Source organism: Genypterus blacodes, unplaced genomic scaffold (assembly GCF_046128005.1).
Source record: "Genypterus blacodes isolate CSIRO-AG114 ecotype Tasmania unplaced genomic scaffold, CSIRO-AGI_Gbla_v1 ptg000030l_1, whole genome shotgun sequence".
Lineage (NCBI taxonomy): Eukaryota > Metazoa > Chordata > Actinopteri > Ophidiiformes > Ophidiidae > Genypterus > Genypterus blacodes.
In genome coordinates, this window is record NW_027466843.1 from 3,542,974 (window position 1) to 3,563,213 (window position 20,240).

A 20,240-nucleotide genomic window follows, 5' to 3' on the forward strand; every position below is an offset into this window, starting at 1 on the left:
TCAGCGAAAATTAAACTGACTTTTATGGAGTGATATATGCTGCCTAATTTAATTTGACTAAAGTTAACATCTTATCCTGAATGTGAAATATCCCATGTTTAAGATTGTATTTCACTTCAAAAACTTCAGATTTATAGCGCCTCTGTATCTCAATTCTCCTTTAAAAGCTGACTTTAAAGAAGTTAGGGTGGTGATAACGGTATGGGCCAGTTTAAGATGGATTATTATATGCCCACTGAGTTCAGTAAAATAACCTTTAACATCACAGTGGCAGTATCACTGATCCTTTTTGTGATTTTGTGTATCATGGTGCAGACAGGGGGCACTTCCCATTTTGAAGTGTTGGAAGGTTTGTGAATTTTTGGAGCCTGGATTGCTTGGATTTGTGGCAACAATGTTTGTTTAACAGAGCCTTCCAGCGTAAGCAGTGGCTATGAATGACCTCTACTTATTCACACCGTCTCACACACACATATTCATACAAACAGGTAGACAGGCAGACAGACGGGCAGACAGAAAGAGATGACACCGTACAGTATGAGTCTGTTATCCCAAGGCTTTGTGATAGCACCTTGCAGTGAAACAGATTCAGTGAAATGAGCCGACTCAATTGTCAGACAAGCTCACCATATTTATGCAGGAAATGCCTGGCAACATGTCAATGTAATCAACTGAACTCCAAAACAAGAAAGGCTTACTATAGCTCATGTTTTGGTTTGAAAGCTGGGGTATGTGGAAAAAAATCCAATAGTGTACACCAGGCAAAAGAATGTAAGTCAGAAACCTTGTATGAACTTACAAGTGTTCACAGTGAGGCCATGTCCTGCAGTGGGGAAGCACTGACCAAATATGAAAATACAGGAGTTTACGGAACCCAACTGCTTGTTCTCAACAACCATAGTCAAAAACAATATAAGATTACATTTACTCCTACACAACTGGTTCTCAAACTGTGCCACATGTTCCTCTGGAGGTACTCAGAGTGCCCACTGGAGATGCACCACATGATCGGAAAGTTCTTCGGAATATCAAAACAGTGGAAAAACAGCAATTCAGTTAAGAAATAATTGTGTTGAATGTTGAATTATTAGTCTCTTTCAATTAAACTTTAAATGTGGATGTTGAAATTCCAACGCCATTATTTCACAAACAACTGAGAAAAATCTTTTAACTAAATCAGGGACCTTGTTGAGTTGGCACTTTGATGGTTTGGTTTGCTCAAAGGTGGCATTTGTGGTTTAAAGTTTGAAAACCAATGCACATTTAGAAAGTGTGGCGGAAATGTGGCATTTGGTCATTTGTAGACGCAACAAGGACAAACTCTTAAACGCCTACAGCGCATTCCTTTTTCTTTGCGTACAACCCGACAAGAATAACTTAACACCACTTGGGGACCTCAGAGAAGTTAGATTTCATTAGTTTCCTTGTCCTGTACCGTCAGGAGAGATTTGTGAATCTGAATCCTCTGACTTATATAATTATACTCCCCTTTAAAGTTGATTTTCAACATCAAAGGGACAATATAGCCTTTGAAGTACCATGGGATTGGATCACTGTCTAACCCACTCTTAAAGATTCTGTCACAATGACATTAGGGAAGCCATGTGAATTAAAAGAGCGGAGAACAGCTCTTGCCTTTGCTCTCTGTCCAATTTCAATCAAAATGTCATGCTGTGCCATTTTCCCTGAATGTGGAACTGGCAAGTGTATTAGGCTGACATCTTTGTGGTTAAACGCCTGTGACTAATATGCAAATTATTTGACAGTTACACTCTAATCTGGGTTATACTTTCAAGAGTAACTTTTAATGATTAAAAAGTTGCAATTGTTTTCGGCTGACACGTGTCTCTGATTATCCTGTGATGAAGTAGAAATAGCAGGAATACCGAGATTCTAACTTAAACCAGTGAAGGAATAGTAGCCGGGGCGGTTGTGGCGTTGTTGTCGCTTGAAGAAGCCACGGGCAACAAAAGTATCATCTTCATGTTTGTGTTGAAATTAGTGTAGTAACAGACGGGCAGAAAGAATAATGCTATTGGCGCGGCAGATCACTTACTTCTGACGCTCCAAAGCCTCAGGGAGTTGGCTCGAGATTGCCTGTCTTTGATAAGGTCCTAACACGCGGGTAAAACCTTTTCCCGCTGTGAAAAGTTTATTAAACGCTAATAAAAAAATATTCAGGTAGATTCACAGGCGACTAGCGGACGAGCGAGGGAAATTACGAGATTCTGCGCCGTCAATTTGCCTTTTGTTTGCTTTTATTTCCATTTATTCCACGAGTTGTTGCGGTGATGAGCAGCTGTGTTTTTATACATCTTCCGGGACCAGGCCAGCGGTTCTTTACTTTGAAGTCCACAGTTAAACCTTCAGCCCAGTTGCTTTAGAAACAGCCTGGAGGATTTCTGCCGCCTGCCATGACATCTTGAAACACTACCGGGGGGGGGGGGGGGGGGGGAAGAGAAGAAGAAGAAGCCAAACGCGTCTTTTATTCGCGCTTTTCTTCAACAAAAAAATTGTCCTCTGTGCTAAACAGACCGGAGAGGAGCGCCGGGCGGTGATACAGCCACCGCAGCCAGTTGGAGCCCACTTTACTTTCAGGTTGTCTACCGGGGAGGCTAGTCGGGGCACACGGATGGTAAGTTGTGGGTAAAGCTGTTCCACAGGCCCCCTCTCTCGGCCGCTTTGATGTGCTGCTGCCGGGGCTTTGAAGTTGTGAAACGCGGGCTGTGTTCCTTGTTTGTGGGCGAGAAATACGGCGAGATAGATAAGAGGCTTATCAACTGTGTATGTGTGTGCGTGTGTGTGTGTGCGAATGTATGAATGTGTAGCTTAGATTAAAAGCCGAGTGTTTGTCAGGTGGTGCGTCTTCTAGCGGGGGGGGGGGAGGGGGGGTGTATTCTTCAGTAAAAGCCCCCCTCCTTCCTCTTCCTCCTCCTCCTCCTCCTTTACCTCCTCCAGATTTTGACACCCCCAGTGATCTACATAGGGACCGTGCCTGCCTACTCGGAGGTCAGTTGTTGAATGGGACAAGGTACATTAAACTACAGTGGCTGTTAGGCAGCGAGGCGGGACACATGTGGAACTGTGCGGGCTCCGAATAGCTCCTCCATCGCTCCTTTCTGTGCTGGATTACCGCTCCGGAGAGTTTTTTTGGGATTGTAATGCAGCTCTACTGAAAACGGACTAACAGTCACAACTTTTTTTCTTCTTTTTCTTTTTTTGAACGGGTTTACTCCGGTTGAATCGGCTCTGCGATGGTATGTGGGTTTTACGCACGTTTGCCGCATCGGTTCGTGTTTATGCTTTGTAGTTACCGCTGTATGCCTGTTGAGACCGGTGTAGTTAAATTGTTACAGCCAAACACACACACTTTTGCTCATTTCAGCTGTTTAGAACGTAGCTATAGAAATGCCTCGGTCCTTTCTGGATGTGTGTGGCGCTGAGATGTGTGTGTAAATGCCCTCGTTACAGTCGCGACTGGCAGGCTTTTTTTACTCCTAATACAAAGTGTCTTTTTGTCGTGTTTGGTAGTTGAGACACGTTGTCGGGGCTGTGGCTTCATTAATGTGCTGTAATAGCCTCCCTGAGCAGATATTTAAGGCGATTGATGGCTCGCATTTACGCATGAGCGGCTGTGCTGCTCCCGCGGGGCTTCTTACCCCTCGTACAGTCTAACGTTCGGGTCATTGTGGTAGAGATCTGATGCGTTTACCCGTCTGTACGTCCCTGGGATGACGGGGGGACAAGTGTGGTCTACGTAAGGGGAGCAGACTGTGTGTGTGTGTGTGTGTGTGTCGGTTACGATCGTCCGAAACAAGATTGAATTAATTGGAGTTGAAACCTGTGACATGGACTCGGTGAAGGAAACTCGTTAGGAAGACACGTGTAAGCCACAGTTGTGTGAATTTGTTTTATAGTGAAGACTGTGAGACTCCGTGATGTGATTATTGTTTTAAAAATGTTTTTTGATGTGACAGATCAATCCACGTTGAGAATGTAGGCTGCAGTTGATCTCTCATTTAGATTATAAATAGATAAATGAAACGAAAAAGCCTTTCATATTTCCTTTCTCTGTGAACCCGTCGAGGGTTATTGAAAGGGACTGTTTACTTGATGTCTTCCTTTGAAGTTCAGCAGGATCTGGCTTTGATTAGATCAATACTTTGTGTTTCAGAGTGAAGAGGAGCTGAGAAGCTCCCCCGCTGCTTTTAGAGAGTGAGGAGGATTAGGCTGGAGCTCAGTGGAGGCACCACGGCACTCTCACACGGCAACCGGAGCTGGAGCCATGAGCAGGGCGCTTACGGAGCATATCAGCAGTAGCTTCCGAGAAGATGCTCCTCGTCCGCCGGTACCGGGGGAGGAGGGAGAGGCGTCATGCTACAACCCCAGCAAATCAGCCAAAATGAGAGCCCAGAGCAAGGTTAAAGAAAGCCCCGCCGCCGCCGCGCCTCCCGGCTCCACGCCGAGGAGGAACGAGGATGGACTCGGGGAGCCGGAGGGCAGCGCGTCCCCCGACTCGCCTCTAGTCCGGTGGACAAAGTCTCTGCATTTTCTCCTGGGTGACCGGGACGGCGCTCACCTCTTCAGGACATTTCTGGAGCGGGAGAATTGTGTGGACACTTTGGACTTTTGGTTCGCCTGCAACGGCTTCAGGCAGATGGACTTAAAGGATACCAAAACGCTGCGAGTTGCCAAAGTTATTTTCAAGCGGTACATTGAGAACAACAGCATTGTCGCCAAGCAGTTGAAACCCGCCACCAAGACCTTTATAAGGGATAGTATTAAGAAACAGCTGATAGACTCCGCGATGTTCGACCAGGCGCAGACGGAGATCCAGTCCAACATGGAAGAGAACGCGTACCAGATGTTTTTGACCTCTGACATATACCTCGAATACGTGCGCACCGGCTGCGAGAACGCGGCTTACATGAACCACAGCCTCGGCAGCCTGAAGCTGATGTGCGGATACCTTCCACCTCTCATGGAGGAAGAGGAATTGAGCTGTAATGACCTGAAGGCGAAGATGTTAGGATCTGTGGTCGGACTGTCTGCGAAAACCCTGAGGGCTACTGCTACCATCCGGACAGCAGCTGAAGTGCTGGAGAATGGCTGCAGGTAAGAGCGGCATGCCATGTTACCATTACGCATTTGTTACATTGCACTTTCACAAGTTTATGTTGTTTTCGTGTGTGTTGCAAGCTCCCACTCATGCCCCCCCCCCCTTCATTAGGTAATGCAGAGTTTATGTGGCAGCTGGCAGTTATTTCACAAATGCCTAAGCAAGAGATAAAGGCTCCTGATCAAAGGGTCTCAGAGGAACATGCCTGTATATTTGTGCCCTCCTGCCTTGCAGTTAGTCAAAGGGTTGGAGGGGTGGGGTGGGTACAAAACATCAATGGTTCTGGGCCTTCCTTTTAAGTAAATGGTGTCTTGCAGGCAGCCCTCTGCTGGCTTGCTCAAGTTTCCTGTGCTTTGAAACCCTTCCTCCGGTTCAGGCACGTATTTAGACACTAACCCCCGTGACTGATACAGCTACGTGAAACATTATGATGTTATTGTAAAGTCATATTGCTTATCACTAAGCCATGTAGTCATTGTAGCCTCAAACAGAATCTCCTAACCTAAAGAAATGGTAATACAGAGTTAAAGAACTTGCGCTCACTCCAATGCCAAACAGAGATATTGTTCCCTTGGTCAGAGATGAAAGAAATGAGAGTTGTTTGTGGAAAGCACTTGGACTTTTATCTTAAGTAGTCCCACACATTGTCCAACAGCCGAAATCTTTTCAAGCCAGGAACATTTTAAAAAACTGGATTTTATGCATGAGTATGCATCAAAGAGCTGTTTCAAAGTTTTTACTTAACTACTTTGAGTATTGTTCTAACATCTGGATGCAATTATTACTGAGAGGTTTGACAAAGCCTTGTAGCTTTGGTTTTAGTAGGACATGGCACATTTATAGATAATCAGCACTTTTCTTGTCAAGTTGAGAAAATATCTTTGAGATTATGGATTGGAACTCGTCTCCATCATGCCATTTTTAATAACGATGTAAAACATGTCTTGTAACACAAGCTAAATGTTCCCACAAGAGCGTTAACTTTAATAGGATGAGATGTCAGATAGCTATCCAACATTGTTTCTTGCTTTCTGGGTGCTTTCAAGTGGCCATGTTGAGTTAGGAATCAATAATCACAGGGGTTGTTGACATGTGGGCATCTGGGTTTCCTGGTGTGATCCTCCACTTTCTTGTTTTTCACTCAAAAGAAAAGAGGGAGCGAGAGCCCCCTCTGTCTCCCTTCCGTCACCCGCTCTCTCCCCCTTTCCCCCTGCCCCTCACCATCTCTTTAGGTCAACCAATTTCCATCTCAAACATGTGGAACTAATTTTGCCACTGCACGGTTTCTTTTTTCCCCCTCTTTTTGAGAAGCCTCCAATGCTTTCCTCCAAACTGAAAACACAACAACAAAACATCCTCAGCTCAGTTCCGCAGCTTCAACTACCATTCCCTCATTGCCTGAGACTGTGTGTGTGTGCGTCTCTGTGTTTTCCTTCCTCCTTCCTTTCTGTCCAGCACTTTTATCTCTCTTTTTTTCAGGGGGGGAGAAAAAAAGATCTGTCTGACAGAGACCAAGCATGCTTTGGAGGGAGACAGAGGGAGACAAGAGGAGGGGAAGGGGGAAGACAGGAAGGGGGGATCATGATAGAAAGAAAAGAGATGGAGAAAGGGAGTGGGGGGTGCAGAGAGCCCAGCTGTGCTAAATACCTGACTCTTTGCATGGACCTTCCAAAGGTCAGGTTTGTGCTTGGGGCCTACGGCTTTAGTCATGCTGGGGTTCTCCTCTCAGCACTCCCGGCAGTAGGCATTCTCATAAAGAAAGGGGCCCTCCTTCCCCCTTTCCCTCTCTCCCTCCCTCTCCAAAGCTCAAGTTCCCCCTTCCTCTTCTTCCCTCCCTCTTCCTTGTCCACCCTCTTCACTACTGGAGCAGGAATGCAACACAGCAGGAGAGAGTAGAAAGACAGAGAGAGGGAGAGACTTTAGAAGGGAAAGGGGGATTGTTGGAGCAGGGGAGTGTGGGTAAAGGAGGGGCCCCAGACCAGAGGATAGAAGACATGAGAGAAAAGGAAGAGAAGTGAGAGAGCGCTGAAGTGAAAACACTCTACAAAAAGAGAGGGAGAGTGGAGTTTGGGAGTGGAGGAGTGCAGGAGCCCGAACAAAACTGCGGAGAGATAGTAAAAGAGAGAAAGGGGAAATGCTGTAGTTCATTCACACATGGAGAGACTGCTCACCCCCCACCCCACACACACACAACCCCTGTATGTTAGGAGGGAGGGACATGAAAGAGAGTGTGAGGGGAAAGAAGAAAAGACAAGAAAACAGAGAACCCACAGCTCCAATCTAATACCGTTGTCACATTCCTCAGGCCCCAAAGTCTCGTAGAGTGACTCTAATTGCAAAAACGTGAAGAGAAAGAATACAAAACAAACTCCCAAGCTGTGACGTAAAATCTGATTACAATGAAAGCTGGAATCAAACCCAGAGAAGACACTCAGCCCTAATCTATCACATCTTCTCTGCACCATAACCCAACATCATATAAAACGGCGGCGCCCTCCTCTTGTGTCTTCAGCAGGTCCCACCGCCGAGGAGACCCCACCAGCCCTTACTATGTCAACTCCGGCTACATCTTTGCCCCCGCCACCAGTGCCAACGACAGCGAGATCTCCAGCGACGCCATGACAGACGATTCCATGTCCATGACGGACAGTAGCGTGTAAGTGCTCCTCTGGTGTTTTTTTTTATCTATCAAAATGAAACGGGGAAGTCTGTTTCACTTCACGGCCTTCTGTGGAGGATGATACACCAACTTCAAAAGGGCTCATTTCCATCCAGTTGACTCTGGCCAAGGCTCTGCCAAGTCCCATAGTTTCTCAACTTGCCTGGATCAGAGTCCGGTCAACGTCTTTCCAGGAAAAAGACGAGGGGTGAGAAGAAAAATATTTGGCCTTGTAGTTCACCACTCAGCTTTTCTCTGAGCCAGCGGATTGTGCTGTTGCGAAAGAATGGCCCGTGACGTATTTTGATGGTCCTCTACCATTGACTTAAGGTAATTCTGTTAATGTGCAGTTGTTGCAGCGGCCTCTGGAGAGATAACTCTGGGAAAGTCATTACGTCTGAAGGCCTTTTGAAGTTTATTCTGATGTGTTACAGGCTGGAGAGAAGAGGATAAAAATGAGAATGTCTTGATGTGGGTGGGGGCGTTGCCTCATTTTCCTCAAAGTCGAAATGTATCCATCCCACCCACCCTTCTGCCGCAACAGACTTGTTTTTTTTTTATATTATCTAATCGCTTTTTCCCTTTGAAGAGCTGGAGGAGAGGGGGAGGGAAAATGGCCATTCGGGCCTCAAGACAAACTCATTGAAAAATGTTGGCACCCAATGAAAGGAGGCTTACTCACATGGTGGGTCGGTTTCCTGCCACTGGCCTCTGCGGCGTGCTGAGATCATGTGTCTGTAAGGCTTTCACAGGGGTTACTCATTTCTAGATCTTGGGACAAGTCATGAGGAACTCCCCTTGGCCCAGGCCCGGGCACCCCCAAAAAAATCACCTTCACCCACCCCAACCCACCGCCGCTATCGCTCCTCCACCCTCCAGAGCCAATAGCAGGAGTGGTGACGCTCCAAGTGCAAGGGAGTGAGAAAATAAAGTGCACGGAGTATAAAGGGCTTAACTGAATCGCTTTCAGCCTATTGTTAGGCGAGGGGAGCTTAGGGGGATAAGAGGGTGGCTGGCTGCTTTGAAAATGACTTGCACAACTGAATAGGAGATCCCCATAAAGTAAGGGCCCGTGAAACCATGAAAGAGTCTACGGCTGTTTTCTCTTCCCTAACCTGCACAAAGGGCCCAGCCGTCACATGGTCAGGCCGTAGTGTGTGTGTGTGTGTGTGTGTGTGGAGGGGGGGGGGGGGCGGTAGTTTGGGTTGATAACAACACATCGAGAGGGAAGTCGGCGAGATCTGTTTGGGAGTGAAGTTTGCCGCTAAGTTTGAGGCACTTGTTAGCTCCTCTGGGCTTTTTTTTGCGAGTTGCACTTTTGAAGAGTTTCCTGTGTTTCTTCCTGAGCCTTGAGGGAAGATGGCTTGTCGTCTCAGGGGTGCAGTTTGTGAAGCATCGATTTTGGTAGTAGGCCCCCGCTTACTCGAAGCTCGCGGTAACACAGGCAATATTGACAGTTTATAGCTCCATTATCTGACTCTGCTTGACAGTGCCATTCAAAATCTAGAATGTGACCTGCGTAACTCCTCCAATAAAGAAGGGAGGGGGAAATTAGTTTAATGAACGCAGTTGTTTAACGCTGCCATGTGTCAAACTCGTATCCTTTCAGTTACGCTCAACAAGCTCTTTGACGTAGAGACACTGTCCTTTTCCTTGGGCTTTCTCTCTCCACCCCTGACAAAATCAGTAGGGGCTTCTTCTCTCATTTGAGGGAATGATTCCATTAATGTGTCTTCATAGTGGTTAAAAGGCACATTGCACATTTTAATCTCATTTCCCTGATAAAGAACAAGAAAGAGGATTTTGGGGAAGGGGGGGTGGAAGAAGGGGCGGGGTGTTTTTTTTTCTCTCTCTCTCTCTCTCTCTCTCTCCCTCTCTTTTTGCTTATATCTTATTTATGGATTTACTTGGACGCTTGGGAATGCTGCTGCACCAACTTCAAACATTACCTTATCTTACAAACCAGCCTTTTGATGTTGCTGAGATCAGAGGCTCACAGCGGAGCGCTTGCCAAACGAAGATGGCAGCGGGTGCATATGTGCATGAGTGTGAGATTTCAAAGAGGCAGCAGAAAAAGTAGCGTTTGGGCTAGGTCAGACACTTCTGAGCAGCCAAAACGGCCATGATAATTGGCTCAGCTTAAGTGGCAGCTGACGGGAAAGCTTGCAGACACAGAGTCATAAACGGAGAATAAAATTCCCGGAATAAATGCTTAATGGTCCAGACACTCGCATTCCTAGATTCACATTGTTTTAATTCACATTCACACATTTAATCAACACTGCCCATCCTTCTTTAGCTGCTAATAAGGTTAGCGCTAACTCTTCTACTTTTTTAACAGCCGGTCTGAGTTGACAAGTGCCGATGTAAACGTATCAGCAGGCCTCTTCTTTTGAAGCCCACGCAGGGATGTTTAGCATATCTCTCCCATTGTCCTGCCGTGTTTTGTTATGTGTGTTTTTGTTGCCTCGGCTTCAAGGGCTCCCCAGCCTTTTGATTTAGCGGTAATGTGCCTGGTGGGTGGTTACTGGGTGGCGTCGCGTCCGTCACTTCAGTAACGAAACAGCTTCTTAAGGGGTTGGTCTCTTCTATCGCCGGCTAACGCCCAAAAAGTGCTTGCGGTGGGGCAAATGTGACCTGTGCGATGAGCAGGCGGGCAGACTTACATATCCGTCTTCGCTTTGACCTAACGCAGAAGTGTCTTTTCTTCACAGAGATGGAATCCCTCCGTACAAGCTGGGCAACAAGAAGCAGATCCAGCGTGAGATGCACCGCAGCGTCAAAGTCAACGGCCAGGTCTCGCTACCCCACTTTCCTGTAAGTCCTACTTACTCAACTTCAACTTCTTCGTCTTAATGTTTCCTTTTTGGTAATCCCGCTAAACTCGAAACTTCTAAACACGCCGACAGACAACTGGGTCCCAATTCCCTTGAGGAGTTCTGTTTTATTTCCATTGTGTTTTTTCCAGCGCGTGTGTTGTGACAGAATACTATATTTCACTCCTCCGCTCGTTTTCATATGAAAGTTGGGGTAAATGAAAGGCAGAATTTGCATAGCGCTTCATTCTTCCAGCCCCTCTCTCCTTTCCCCCACCCCAGCAGCTTCTGCACAACTCTCAAATAGAAACTTGTGTCGTGTTTCTTCTCGCTCGCTGTAGCGTGTCACACAGAGTCAGCGATGTAACGGTGATAGTCTAGGTCACAGTGATCATGTGGTGATGATGATGAGAGGCATTGCCCTCCTCTTCACAGAGGAAGTTGGGGTTCACGTGCAATGAAATCCAGATTTTGTTGACCTCAGGAAGTTCTTGTATTTGGATGTAAAGGCATACGTAAGAACAGACACAGAATAGTAAGGGGATTGCTTTAAGGCAAGAACAGAGATATGAAAATCTTTTGTCCTCATATCCAAACACGGGTATGTGTATTTGAAAGACTGTTTTTGTGTGTGTGTGTGTGTGTGTGTGTGTGTGTGTGTGTGTGTGTGTGTGTGTGTGTGTGTGTGTGTGTGTGTTTGTGCATGCGTTTGACAGTGTTGTCTGTTCCTCCTTTTTTTTCTCCCTACCTCTCTGTCTTTTCTCTCTCTAAATCTTCCTCTCTCTTTTCCTTTCCCACTTGCACTCCTTTAATGTCTCCCTCCTGATTTGGAGATGGCTCTGTCTCCCATGATGCACCAGCCCCAGGCAGCGGGGGCCCCGTGCAGGGCTGGCGCTCCTTTGCCAGCAGCCCCGCTTCCCTTTCTTCTTCTTCCCTTCATCGTGTCTACAAAGAGATGAGAGGAACAACAAAAAAAATAGAGTCAAAATCAAGAAAGCCAGTGTGCCAAATAACAAAAAAGTAAGAAAGGCAGAGAAATAGAGAGGAGCCGGCGCATATAGTTTTAAAAAAGGAGGATAATGTGACTAGAGTACCTCTGAGCTGCCCTGCATGCAGCTGAGAAATAAATTACTACTTCCCCTCAGATCTTCCCAGTATTTGACTCCTCTATCCTCTCCCTCCTTCTTTCCTCCCCTCCCTCCCCCCCTCTGCCACCATTGCCACTTCACAAACGCACATCTCAATCCTTTTCCTCTTTTTTTCATGCTGTTAATTTTGTCCCTCTTTCCCTTTTTTCTCTCCTTCCCCTCGCCTTTCCTCGCTCTCTCTTCACTGTCGATATCTGGCTTTTATTCTGAGATTTAAATCCGTGTGTCCCACCCACCCCTAGTGTGCGTTTGATGTTTGACAAGGGGCCTTTGAAGTGTGCTGACTTCAGAGGCTGCCTAACTGATGGCTTGGTTGGGCTACAGAGGGTGCAGGCAGGGGGCCTCCCCTCCGAGCGAGACCAACTGCTACCCCGCCACTGCAAAACCCCCTTCTCCCGCCTGCCCGGCAGCCGGGCACTGCCAAGGGCACTGAGCATGAGAAGATCTGGGGAGGGACGGGTGGCTGAGAAGGTTCAGGTTAGCTTGCGGGCAAGGGCATCTGGATTAGGCCTTTTGGAATAGTGGCAGGCTTTTTGGAACGAGATGGGAGAAGGGCAAGGGCAGTGGATTAATGCACCATATTGCATCTGTCAGAAACACTAAGCAGTTACACACACTAAAGCGTCCTTCGCCCTGTGTTGTTTACCCTGCAGAGGACACACCGGCTGCCTAAGGAGATGACCCCTGTTGAACCCTCTGCCTTTGCTGCTCAGCTCATCGCCCGGCTAGAGAAGCTGAAGAGAGAGCAGGACACCATGAGTTCACTGGAGGAGAGACTGCAGCAGATACAGGAGGTAATACACACATACACACACAGCCTCACACTGCGCCCTGGGATAATGGTCCCATGTTGTAGGAGAAGGACTTAGTACCAGCGGTTGAAGACCGGGGAGAAGACCAGGGGAATTATCGTTCTCGGTCTTGGTTACTTCCCCACTCTTCCTCTCTGTCCCCTTCATTTCACAAGGAGGAACTTATATTTCTTGACACACTTGTAAGTTCTTTCAGATAGTAAGCACTTAGATGCTCTCTCGTGACACGTTTGCTGGGGATGTGTAGTGCCAGTTTCTTTGTGAGGCACAGGCACACTCTGCATTATAGATGAAGCGCACCCAAACCCTGTTAGCGAGATAACGCGGCAGAAAGAGGGAGACTCAAATCGAGTTATCCAGACATTTGCTCTCCCTGACTTCAGAGGATGATAGATGCAGTACAAGCTGTTTCCCACTTGGGACTGCTGTTTTTTTTCCAAATGTCCTAACATTTTGTCTTCACTCTGTGTGTTTGTGTTGAAAGGAGGAGGAAAGAGAGGACAGCAGTGACCTCGCCAGCAGCACTTCCCTCCACCACCCCCTGCTCCCCTCTGGCAGTCAATGTGAGGAAGACCCCCAAGCTATTCTCGACGAGCACCTATCCCGTGTCTTGAAGACACCGGGGTGTCAATCACCAGGTGTGGTTCGACACTCGCCGCGCTCACGCTCACCTGATCGGACGGCTGCCCTGGTGCCGTCGGGTCACGGGCCCTTCTTCGGTGCTTACCCCGGGGCCACCAAGGTCCTAACAGCAGGCAGGCAGTCCACAAAGCACATCCATCACCACTACATCCACCATCACCATGCTGGGCCCAAGACAAAGGAGCAGATTGAGGCCGAGGCGGCTCAGCGTGTGCAGTGCATCTGCCCTCCAGGAGGTGCCAATTACTCTGACTTCACATCTGCGTGAGTGTAACTTCTTCGCTGTGCTGAAAGAAGTCTTCTGACAGTACAGTTCTGACAGCCCGTCACTCTCCTCCATGCTGAAGGTCCTCTATCTAACCTGCCTCTCTTTTCTCCCCCAGTCGCTGTAGCACTTTGTCCAGGCGGCCAGTCAAGGGCCCTGAGGACGGCGTGTCTCCCCCATGCCTTCCCCTGGACGCCACAGACCGCTCTCAGAATGTCTGGCAGTGGATCCTAGAGAGCGAGAGGCAGGGCAAGCACAAGCCCCACAGGTATGAGACTGGCAAGAAACACCAAACCTGGAACAATGACAATCGCCGTCTAAACAGCTTTTTTTTTGTATTCACCGCTCATGTTGTACAATGACCTCTCGTCCTAACAGCACTCAAAGCCTAAAGAAGTCCAACCCCCTGGAGTCTAAGACGCCGCCGGGCAGGACCCACTCCTCTTGGGGCGGAGGTGGAATCGGCAACGCGGCTCACCTCCGAGGCCACCACCCGGGCCACCCCTTCATCCAGGACCCGGCCATGCCACCCCTGCCCCCACCCAACACCCTGGCACAGCTGGAGGAGGCCTGCCGTAGGCTGGAAGAGGTCTCAAAGCCCCCCAAACAGAGGTAGGGAACAATTCTCACGCAAGCGTACACACACAAAACATACAGCTGTGTTATATGTATTTCCTGTCTTCCACATTAGACTTGTGATTGGCCACATCAAAGTACATTCTAAGTGTTGTCCAGTGGTTTCTGCTGTGAGATTGACGTGAGTACTGATCAGACACTGATGTCTCTGTGATTTTGACAGACATTCAGCAGCAGCCAGCAGCCTTCAGAGAGACAGGAGTCATCCAGCAGCAGCCTTCCCCACCGGAGGCAGCCCTCTATCCAGCCAGGGACTCCAAATAGACGAGTACGGCTTCATTTTACTTCTGGCATCCACACTTAGACACGTTTTTTGAGCTCTTGTGTTTTTTGCAACCATTTTGCCGATTTTCTCACTCAACCCTTCAAAGATAGATGGTGTGAGTCAGCATTGCTACGGCTTTGAACTGGCTCCTTAATCATTTAAAAGTAAGCGTGCCTTAATACAGAATTCTACCCACATCCCCCAACACACTCACCAGTGTAACCAGAAAGAACGGAGCGTTCAGGAAAACACAGCGACTGTAGTTTCTCCTCTGTTTACTGCCTTCTTGCACTGGCTGCGAACAATCTGAATAATAGTACACACAGAAACAGCCCTACACTTACCCCCACACGCTCAGCTCTCTAAAAGACTCTTTTTTTTTAAACATTCTCAGGTCCAAAGAGCTGGTGGTCACCTACTTCTTCTGTGGCGAGGAGATCCCTTACCGCAGCATGATGAAGACCCACTGCCTCACCCTGGGACACTTTAAGGAACAGCTCAGCAAGAAAGGAAATTACCGGTAAATATGCGGTCTTTTCTGCTCCATTCAGTGCTGTGTTGATCCTCTCAGCTACCTGTGTGTGTTTGTTGTTGCACGTACAAACATAGTAATAATAATAATAATCTCCCGAGAGTGAGTGGGAAATCACGTCGACCGATACTCTGAGACTCTGGGCTGATCCACTGCATTGAGAGCTTACAGAGAGCAGAGGGAGGGTGGTGAGGAGGGCTCTGGAGCACATTTCTCTCTCACATCTGGTCCTGATTTCCATGGTAATGCAGCCTTAATAAATATGGCTTTGAAGCCCGGGCCATTTTATTTTGCTCACAAAGACCATTGCGAGCCTTTAAAATATTTCCTCCACACTGTTGCATCAGGCATCAGAATCCAGTGCTGCATTTATAATACACATGAACCCTTTTTCTGGTTATTGCTCACACCGGTTAACACAGTGAACAGCCTCTTGTCAGTGTGAGATGTTTGAGGGGAAATTCCGTAACAATTCTAGGATTTATTAGTTATGTTAAAACGCCGATGATGAGCCGTTCCTATCTCACATCACGGAGCTCCTCGGTCCAGGCAGTTGTTCCGGTACTGTGAAGGTTTTGCGCCGTTTATGACAGAAAGAGTTGTGCGTCCATGACATCAGTATTAAGATGAAGCCACATCTGCTTGTTAGGCAAGAGAGAGAGAGGGAGAGAGAGAGAGGGGGAGAGAGAAGGCCTACAAACAAGTCACAGCACCCCTGCTATCCCATAACTCTTCAGCGAGTGAAGGGGTGATGGTGGGGGAGCGGGGGGTTGTAGCGTCTGGCTTCAATGGCAGTAGAATGTGTGGAGTTGGTTAATTTGGACATGGCAGCGGTACAGCAGAGAACAGTACGCTGCGGCTCTGCCAGACGATATTGGTGCCAGATGTTGAGAGAGAAAAATCCTGCCACATAAAACATGTTCCAATGGAAAGACTCCTTCTCTCTGTCTCTGTCTCACTCTCCGAATCAAAGTGACGACTTTGAACTATTTGTTATTGACAATGAAGCGTTTCCTTCTGGGGGGGAAAACAAAATCTGGGCAGTTTATAGTCAGGAAGTCCACACTTCTATTTGGCTGATATTAATGAAGAATATGAAGGAGAACAAGCCGTATCAGAAAACAAAGCCGTCATCCCGTCGCATCCCCGCACAATCAAGCGCTTTTTAATTAACACGAGCCTCACATCTCTAAAGCTGGCAGCACAGATTTGGGGTTCTTGTAATCAACATGGAAAAGCAAACAGTATGTGTACATTTCTGACGCCCCTCCTTACATGTGTTGTCTGAATGACTCTAAGCTCAGCAATTGCTCATAAAAGTGAGCTTTTTCCCCCCCATATTCTTAAGCACAGGCACACATGGGCAAAATGAGGTATTTTTCCATTACAAAGCTTATCATTAAATCCCCTCCTGCTGATCTTTTGCTGGGTTTAAAGTAGAGAGGAGAAATCATTAGGAGCTCCGGGAGACATCACAGTCACCGGGACCGAGCTAACCCTAGGAGTTATCTTTGCATTAGAGAAGAAGAGTGGGCTAGTTTGGTGACCCGTGACCTCCAGGAGACAGTCTGAGCGGTCGCTCCCCCCCGCCCCCTCCCAGGTTAAAGCCCCTTAGGCTCGGCCTGCATCCAGTCCATCACGCCCACTCGCCGTGCCAGGGAAGGCCTCCGCTTGGCCTCCCCTCGCTTTCTTCCCTTCCTGCTCCCTCTGTTCCTCTGTTCTCAGTCGGTGATCAGAAAGCTGCCCGAAGAGTGTGTGTGTGTGTGTGTGTGTCCTTGTGTGTGCATGTGTGTGTAAGAGGGAAACTTAGAGTGCATGCAGCTGTGTGTTTATGTGCAGGCAGTGGAGTGTGCTCATGCAGGCAGACTCTCAGGCACCTGAAATGTCAACCTGTGTGACAGAAAGGCCCTTCATTTGACAGCCCGCCCAATTAGAAGCCATGGAGACACAGAGAGGGCCAGGGGAGAGCCCACTGCTGAAGGGAGGGGAGGAGGGGTGGGGGGGGGGGCCTTAAGACAGCCTCTAATTAACCCTTCAACTTTAATAAGACCTTGCAGGACAGATAGGCATCTGTAGAATGGCCAGCACGAACAAGTGAACGAGGAGACAAACACACATGGATGCACACACACGCACACACACGCGCGCACGCACCCTCGCACGGGCTGTTTTGAACAGCTTGAATTATCACAGGGAGTGTTTAAAAGGAGGGTTCAGCTCTGTTTGTGCAGTGGTGTGATGTGGAGTCAAGCTCTGGCTTTGAAGTGCAGAGGGATGGCAGTGAAGCCTATGACTAAGTTGTTTTGAGCAGGTTCCATTTCTGTCTCTCGGTGTGCGTTTGTGTTTGATTTGGACTAAAGGGAGTTTTGCACAAGTGTATATATGGAAGCGGTTGTGTAGGTGCCTCAAAGCAGTTCAAACACCAACAAATATCTGGAGCTCTCCTGTTGCCTTCCTGCCGCGCTGTTCTGATCCCATGTTCCACATTTTTTCTAATCAGAGACTCTCTCTCTCTCGTTTCCTGCCTCAGGTACTACTTCAAGAAGGCCAGCAATGAGTTTGAGTGTGGCGCCGTGTTCGAGGAGGTGTGGGAGGACGCCGCCGTGCTGCCCATGTACGAGAGCAAAGTCCTGGGCAAGGTGGAGAGGATGGACTGAAGCCACTTTGTCCCCCGCTCCCTCCCTCCCCCCGCCCGCCCAACCAAATGCTGAACTGTCGCTTAGAAACTCGAGCAAGAGACTCTGTGAATTTGAACGAAAACAGTCCAGACTCCTTTATTGTTTTGTTTTCTACTTCGTAATATTAAGCTAAACAGAGTTAATATATCCAGCACAAGTGGAGTGATTGAAGGAAGACGAGCCAATGAAGTATGCCGAACCCAGAGGAGGCGCCGCCCCTCCCTGACTCTCTTAACCAATCAGCCTTAGAAACACAAGGGAACGACATGAGAGACTTTAAAAGCCCTTCATGACGACAACGACGATGATGATGATGATGATTGGAGGCCAGTGGGGGGAGACCCCGCCTCTTCTTGAATATAACCACTGAAGATGCAGATGACTGTTTTGTTTTGTCGTTTTCTGTTCGATGTGAGACTGACGGTGCGTTCACGCCAGTTCCCTGGTCAAATGCGACGGACTAGCAGGCACCGAAGAAGTAGAAGAAGAAGAAGAAGCCCGCGCCACACGCCCTGCTCTTAACGTCACACTCCCAACGTCATTACAGCTCCGCCTGTACGTGTGCATATACATACATCCATATATGTATATATACATGTATTATATATAGAGATGCTTTTTTGTTATGAATTGAAAGTTTTTATTGAGTATTTATTGAAATCCCAACTCCTCCCCCCTCTCCCAGGTCATCTTAAACCTGTGTCCCCCCTCCCCCTTCCTTTTTCCAGCCAATGGGCAAGCTGCTTTGAGTGTTGGGAGAATACTGTGGTGATTTTGTTTTTTGTTTGTTATTTACACAAAGATCATGACATGACAGAAGCCCCTCCCACCCCCCCCCTCCCCTCTCCTCCTCCTCCCCCCACAGCCTTGTAGCCCTCTCTGACCTAAACTAACAACCTTAGCGGTGGTCTCTCTCCCTCCACTATTATAATGGTCAACCCCAGTCTTATATGCTGCTGATAGTTTGTAACATTAAGTCATTATGTTTGTCACACACTCGTGTTTTCCCTCACTCTCTTTTCCTCCCTCCCTCCCTCCCTCCCTCTCTCTCTCTCTCTCAGTCCAGCAACAGAGCTCAATCTTTTTTGTCGTGCCTTTGTTTATGTATCAGGCATTGCACATTGGGGGGGGGGGGTACAAACAGACACACAAAGAGAGAGGGGGACCTGGAGCACAAGTTGTACCATCTAATAATGGCAGTGTTTACAGCCCGCACACCAAAATAACTTGCTCTTACAAGAACCAGTTTGGGTCAGGGAGACGGAGGAAGTCAGCTAGTGCGACAAACAAACATAAAAAAGAGTGCACGTCGAAGAAAAATGGCTCCGATACCTTTTGAATGTTGTTACGGTGACATCGTATATAGCAGAGCTCCTGTATACATTGTAATTATGCATTCTGAAGTATGGATACACATGACACACCCACACAGGCACACACACACACACACATATATACAAACACACTTTCGCTGGTGTTTTATGAGTACAGCACCTGTGCCTACATGGATGCCATACCATGTGCTGCCCTGTTTCAGGGTTTTAATATATATCCCTTGGTTTTCAGAAGGGTTTTATGTTGAAAAGATATTTTTATGCTTTTAATAATATCCTGTAATCATGGTTTTTGTTTTGTTTTTACACCACAGCCTCTTTTGTTTTATTTCATTCTATCTAAACTGTAAATTATACATTATATAAAGAGTTTCATTTAAAGATTTACATGGACCTATAATTATTGTAATTATTGAGAGATGTAGCCTTTATTAAAGTTTTATATTTTTCAAATGAAAAGCGTTTGTGTCTGGAATTAGTTTGTCCCGAGAAAATCACTTTGTCACCCTGGACCCCATGATGTCTTCACACTGTGAGGCGACCACAGCACTCTGCTCCACTGCAAATACATCTCTGGGAAAATCCTCCATTATCCATTCATTCATTCTCTCTTCCAGCTTATCGACTACAGGGTCGCACTGTTTACAATTTAACTATAAATGGTGGCAAACTCCTGGAAAAAAACTGCCCTCCGTGATTTACAATGTCACATCTGTCTGGTCTTCACTTTAAAGGCATCATGTGGGCTGCATTGCAGACCGATGATGCGACAACTCAGCACCTTTACATGAACTCTATCCTCTATACTCAGAGTGTTTGTTCTAACTGCGATAAGGCGGATATATTTGGAGTCAATAGAATTCTGTCTCCGAGCACAGACGACTTGATGCTTAATCAAATCGAGTAAGTAAGTAAGCGTTTACATGCCTCAATCCATCGATTCAAAATCCTTTAACCCAGGTCTGTTACTAAGAAATCGCACTTTGATCTGTGCCACTTTCAATCGGATCAAGGTGCATTCATGACATTTAATCAAAGCATTGTTTAAGTGTATTTAAGGCAAAGCTCCACTGTAAACCCGAACAACTCGACTAACTAAGCCTGAAAAAATAACTTGATCATTTGAAATTCATGAATGCGAGTTGTTAATTGGTAAAAAAAAAAAAACAGCAAACGCCTGTAACCTTTTGATGCGTGGTGGCGGGTTTGGTATTCAGTGCTTAAATGGGAGACATTAGGCATGGAAATGAGGGCATGAGCTAATTGGTGCTATGAAAGAGCGATGAGGACCAGCGCCGCTCTGACAGTCAACACAAACATTAATGAAGCACCCT

At 47.3% G+C, this 20,240-nt stretch overlaps 1 protein-coding gene across 3 annotated transcripts; it reads left to right on the forward strand.

Moving 5' to 3' along the window:
• Window positions 1–2,359: 2,359 nt before the first annotated feature.
• LOC142994881 (axin-2-like) lies at window positions 2,360–19,351 on the forward strand. 3 transcript variants are annotated; one of them, XM_076145760.1, is made up of 11 exons: window positions 2,360–2,635; window positions 4,175–5,115; window positions 7,632–7,775; window positions 10,493–10,595; window positions 12,396–12,536; window positions 13,039–13,460; window positions 13,580–13,729; window positions 13,840–14,073; window positions 14,261–14,365; window positions 14,757–14,882; window positions 17,425–19,351. In XM_076145760.1, the coding sequence occupies exons 2-11, from the start codon at window positions 4,286–4,288 to the stop codon at window positions 17,549–17,551; spliced, it is 2,382 nt and encodes a 793-aa protein (XP_076001875.1). In that variant the 5' UTR covers window positions 2,360–2,635; window positions 4,175–4,285; the 3' UTR covers window positions 17,552–19,351. The 3 variants fall into 3 exon arrangements, with proteins under 3 accessions (XP_076001875.1, XP_076001877.1, XP_076001876.1); XM_076145762.1 differs by having other exon boundaries at window positions 7,635–7,775; XM_076145761.1 differs by lacking the exon at window positions 2,360–2,635 and adding an exon at window positions 2,672–3,257.
• Window positions 19,352–20,240: the final 889 nt, after the last annotated feature.